Here is a 6,000-nt window from a genome sequence, read left to right as displayed (position 1 = left end):
GTGTTGTTGTTTCAAAAATAACTTTTTTTATTGAAAAAATAAAAATTTTTTAACAAACGATTTTTTTTTGGTGATAAAAGTTTAAAATTTTCGAAGCAATTCAATAAACTCTAACAAAAGAAAAACGTTTTCGGTACACGTTTTCCAACCTACTACAAATCTTATTTCTATAGAAAATTTAGTGAATCTTATAGGTTAGGTTAGGTGGCAGCCCGATGTATCAGGCTCACTTAGACTATTTAGTCCATTGTGAAACCACATTAGTGAACTTCTCTCTTATCACTGAGTGCTGCCAGATTCCATGTTAAGCTCAATGACAAGGGACCTCCTTTTTATAGCCGAGACCGAAGCTTTGAAACCCTCAGAAATGTCACCAGCATTACTGAAGTTGGACAATCCACCGCTGAAAAACTTTTTGTTGTTCGGTCGAAGCAGGAATCGAACCCACGACCTTGTGTATGCAAGGCGGGCATGCTAACCATTGCACCACGGTGGCTCCCATGGTACAATGGTTCTATAGTAAATTTGGTCACATTTACCACTACGTACCAAATTTCAACCAGATCGGATGAATTTTGCTTCTCCAAAAGCACAGGAGGTCAACTCTGGGGATAAGTTTATATGGGGGCTATATATAATTATGGACTGGTATGAACCAATTCCTATATGGTTGGTGGATACCATATACTAACACCACGTACCAAATATCAACTGAATCAGATGATTTTTGGTCTTCGAAGAGGCTCCGGAGGTCAAATCTGGTGATCGGTTTATATGGGGGCTATACATAATTATGGAACGATGTGGACCAATTTATGCATGGTCATTAGAAACCATATACTAAAACTATATACCAAATTTCAGCAGGATCGGATGAAATTTGCTTCTCTTAGAGGCTCCGCAAGCCAAATCGGGGGATCGGTTTATATGGGGGCTATATATAATTATGGACCGATGTGGACCAATTTTTGCATGGTTGTTAGAGACCATATACTAACACCATGTACCAAATATGGGGGCTATACGTAAGAGTGGACCGATATGGCCCATTTGCAATACCATCCGACCTACATTAATAACAACTACTTGTGCCAAGTTTCAAGGCGATAGCATGTTTCGTTCGGAAGTTAGCGTGATTTCAACAGACGGACGGACGGACGGACATGCTCAGATCGACTCAGAATTTCACCACGACCCAGAATATATATACTTTATGGGGTCTTAGAGCAATATTTCGATGTGTTACAAACGGAATGACAAAGTTAATATACCCCCCATCCTATGGTGGAGGGTATAAAAATATGGGAAACATTTAAATCTGAAGCAATTTTAAGGAAACTTCGCAAAAGTTTATTTATGATTTATCGCTCGATATACATGTATTAGAAGTTTAGGAAAATTAGAGTCATTTTTACAATTTTTCGACTAAGCAGTGGAGATTTTACAAGGAAAATGTTGTTATTTTGACCATTTTTGTCGAAATCAGAAAAACATATATATGGGAGCTATATCGAAATCTGAACCGATTTCAACCAAATTTGGCACGCATAGCTACAATGCTAATTCTACTGCCTGTGCAAAATTTCAACTAAATTGGAGTTAAAAATTGGCCTCTGTGGTCATATGAGTATAAATCGGGCGAAAGCTATATATGGGAGATATATCTAAATCTGAACCGATTTCAACCATATTTTGCACGCATAGCTACAATGCTAATTCTACTCCCTGTGCAAATTTTCAACTAAATCGGAGCAAAAATTGGCCTCTGTGGTCGTATGAGTGTAAATCGGGCGAAAACTATATATGGGATCTATATCTAAATCTGAACCGATTTCAACCAAATTTTGCACGCATAGCTACAATGCCAATTCTACCCCCTGTGCAAAATTTCAATTAAATCGGCGTAAAAGATTGGCCACTGTGGTCATATGAGTGTAAATCGGGCGAAAGATATATATGGGAGCTATATCTAAATATGAACCGATTTCAATAAAATTTGGCGCACTTGACTATAGTACTAATTGTTCTTCTTGTGCAAAATTTTAAGCAAATTAGGGTAAAACTCTGGCTTCTGGGGCCATATAAGTCCATATCGGGCGAAATATATATATGGGAGCTATATCTAAATCTGAACCGATTTCTTCCAAAATCAAAAGGGTTCTATTCTGAGCCAAAACGCATACTTTTGTTGAATTTGAAGTCGATTGGACTAAAACTGCGACCTAGACTTTGATTACAAAAATGTGTTCACGGACAGGCGGACATGGCTATATCGACTCAGGAGCCCACCCTGAGCATTTTTGCCAAAGACACCATGTGTCTATCTCATCTTCTTCTCGGTGTTGCAAACATATGCACTAACTTACAATACCCTGTTCCACAGTGTGGCGCAGGGTATAAAAATACTATCTTTCACCGGGCAGAAAAAAAATTCAAAGGAGCAACCAGGACAATCGCAGCACTCACGTTTGTCGCCAGTGCTGAAAATGCCCGCAATTTGCCTCTATGCGTAACACTATTTTCGCACTTTAGATAAGAACCTAAACAGGTCATATTTAGGGCAAAATGGAAAAAAGTGCGCATTTTTTACAAGAAAAGGAAACACCATAACATTTCGTTTGGGAGTTAAGATTTTTGTTCTTTTTGAGTGAATAAATTTCCAGTATGAAATCTAAATGAAGGATACTTACAATTCGACTTGGGCCAATTTGTGGTCATATCGACTTGATTTTAAATCAACTTTTTGGTATTTCTTTCACTTCCAATTTCTATTTATTGTGGTCAATGAATCTATACAACATTGACTTCCACTTTAAATTGTTTTTATTTCTGCTGCTCCTGCTGCGGCTAGCTGCTACTGTTGATGGTGGTGTTAAATTTTTTATTATAGCCTTCCTTGCAGACACGCGAAACATACAAAATTTGGAGAATTTTCTACTCCTAACTTTCATTATCCATTTCAGTTGTAATTCAACTTTCGATAACGTTACAATGAAGAATTTCCGGATATTCGGTTTATGCTATTTTGTATTGTGGGCTATGCCATTGCAGTCCTGTGGCCAAGAATACAATGATTATTCCTCATTCATAAGTGCAAATGCCTCATTGGCTGTCGTTGTGGACCAGGATTATATGCGTGAACACAATTTGAATATTATGGGCCTTTTTCAAAAGATCTTGGGAGACACAATTCGTGAAAATCTTAAAAATGGTGGAATTAATGTGAAATATTTTACGTGGAGTGGCATTCGTTTGAAAAAGGGTAGGTTGGAAATTGTGAAATTTCACGGCCTCCGAAAAAAGCAAAATGATTTGATTGTTATAAAGGCCATGAGAATTGTGAAAAATTTATGTGTGATATTTGCCTGTTTGTAAGTTTGATATATGAAATTGTAAGTTTGATTTTCAAAAAGGCAAAACTCCATGGTGCAATTGATAGAATGCCGGCCTTGTATACACAGGATCGTGAGTTCAAACCCATTTTCTACAGAAAACCAAAAATGTTTTCAGCGGTGGATTATCCTCTCAGTAATGTTGATGACATTTTTCTTCAGTGTTTGAAAGGGCCTCTAAATGGTTTCATCGCAATGTGGAACGCCGTCATGGAGCAAAGCATAGAATCGGGCAACACTCAGTGATAAGAGAGAAGTTCACCACTGTGATATCACAATGAACTGAATAGTCTAAGTGACCCTGAATATCGGACCTAACTTAAAATGCGTAAAGGTAGGTGGTCCGATCTGAAACAGTCTAGAATAGTGGCTAGTGATTCTTCAAACCTATTTAACCTGTCTGAAAAATAAATTTCCCAAAGATTCTTCCAGAATAAATTGGGCTTTAAATTGTGTTAATCGCTCCAAACTGACATGTATTGCAACGAACTCTAGGTTGCTTTCATTTCTAAGCAGCTCGTTTGACAGCTGGCAGATTTATTGCTGTTACAGTTCATTTTGTTGTTTAACAGTTTACAAAAGCAACTTAATCTATTGAATTCATAAATCAAGTTATTCTTTATGGAATTCAAGCATGATAATGTCAGTTCCTTTTATTTTGCTGGAAAACCTCATTTGGCTATTTTTAGAGCCTTCCAACGTTTCAATGTGAATAATTTTTTTGTTTCTCGTAACAATGCTCATTACCGTGCTACTGGCAGTGTTCATCGCATCCAAAATGTGGACAAAAAACGGTAACGACACCAGACATTATGCGAAAAGTGAAGAGAAAATTTGATTAAAATCCACGTCGCAAAGGTAGATTACTTGCTTGTGAGGTGAACATATTGCGAGAACGGATGCAACAAATATTGAAAAATAAACTTGGACTAAAGCCATTGGACTAAATCCTAAACGAGGAAGAACTCCCCGATGCACAAACAAAGTTAGACTGGAAAGAACCAATGAGTTGCTTCACTTTCACCAAATTTGGTGAATTTCTCCGATGGAAAGCCATTCCAAATTCAGCAGTTTATGAACAAACAAAATAATCGAGTTTACTTTCCAGCTGAAAATTTACAAAAAAATGTCCTAATGTCTTGCGACTTGGGCCTTTTAGCACTGCAAAATTGTCGTCAAATCGGTTTATTCTAATTGAGCGTGATAGGTTCTTATTACGAGCTTCAAATGTCATCCACTGAGCTGCTAACTTCGGGCCGAGCGGACGGGTTTCGACTGATGTTATCAACTTGGGCAGGCCCAATTGGTCGACCTGAAGACGGGTTTACATACGGCGACACCACTATGGTCAGTCGAACCATTCCTAAGGTAACGACAATAAAAAGGTGGTAATTCCAAAGAAAGAGATTTAAGTAACGCAGGAATGCTTTGTTCATCCAAAAAAAAATTAAAAATTAGCATTAGTCAACCCAGCTCGCTGTTGGCTAAGCAAGTCAATTCCTTAAAATGCGTGCAAAGAATTCCTCAAACTGGCAAAAGGAAACGAACGCCGGATAAGTTACCATCTTCTAAAAGGAATCAAAGATCGTTTGGGTCAGGTGCAAGGGAAATTTTTGTGAAAGCCGTCATGAACGAAGAAGCAATGAACGGTAGGCTTCCAAAACACAAGTGTGGGAAATTGAGAATGCAACATCAGGCGTGTACTCACAGGTGCTAGAAAAAAATTCCCGGCCCAAGTCCTCGACAACGAAAGGCTGGATGGTATCAAAAACGATTTAAGTTAATCTCATTTGTGGACCAGATGTATATTTTAAGCCATCGCTAACAACAAAGCCATCGCTAGCTACTCAAAGGTGTTTTAACCGATTCCGGTCGAACCGCCGTCTTGAGATGATAGACACTTTGTGATGCCAACCTCAGGCGCAAAAGTCCAACGGATTGAGATCCGAAGATTTTGCTGGCCTTTGCGCGGTAGAATGAAGTGAGGAAACTCCTTTTTAAGCCATCCTTGGTCGATGCTTACTGAGTTGGATGGTGCTGAGTCCTGTTGGAATGTCCATGGTCAGCGGCAATCGACCACACCATTATCATCGACGGCGCTTGAGTTCTGGTGACCAATTTAGAAATTTGTGGTGCCAACCCCAGGCGAAAAATGCCAGCTGATTGAGATACGGAGATTTTGGTAGCCTTTACGCGGTAGGAATGAAGTGAGCAAACTAGAAAAATTGCCCGGTCCAAGTCCTCGACAACGAAAGGCTGGATGGTATAAATGACGATTTAAGTTAATCGCATTTGCGGACCAGAGGTCTATAGCTTATTTTAAGCCATCGCTAGCTGCTCGAAAATGGCTCCGCGTTGGTTTGGCCCATTCCGGTCGAACCGCCGTCTTGAGAAGATCGACACTTTGTGGTGCCAACCCCAGGCGCAAAAGTCCAACGGTTTGAGATCCAGAGATTTTGTTGGCCTTTGCGCGGTAGAATGAAGTGAGGAAACTCCTTTTTAAGCCATTCTTGGTCGATGCTTTCTGAGTTCGATGGTGCTGAGTCCTGTTGGAATGTCCATGGTCAGCGGCAATCGACCACACCATTACCGTCGGCGGCGCTTGAGT

General features: G+C 39.4%; 1 protein-coding gene across 1 annotated transcript in view; it reads left to right on the top strand.

Moving 5' to 3' along the window:
• The first annotated feature begins 2,995 nt into the window (after positions 1-2,995).
• Ir93a (Ionotropic receptor 93a) overlaps positions 2,996-6,000 on the top strand; it is a 58,454-nt gene continuing 55,449 nt past the window's right edge. Inside the window, exon 1 of the mRNA XM_075292261.1 lies at positions 2,996-3,262. Coding sequence (XP_075148376.1) covers positions 3,040-3,262 — 223 coding nt within the window. The 5' untranslated portion in view covers positions 2,996-3,039. The remainder of the gene's footprint in view (positions 3,263-6,000) is intronic.

This window comes from Haematobia irritans, chromosome 1, assembly GCF_050003625.1.
Source record: "Haematobia irritans isolate KBUSLIRL chromosome 1, ASM5000362v1, whole genome shotgun sequence".
NCBI classification, from domain to species: Eukaryota; Metazoa; Arthropoda; class Insecta; order Diptera; family Muscidae; genus Haematobia; species Haematobia irritans.
This window is presented reverse-complemented; position numbering and strand designations above follow the sequence as displayed.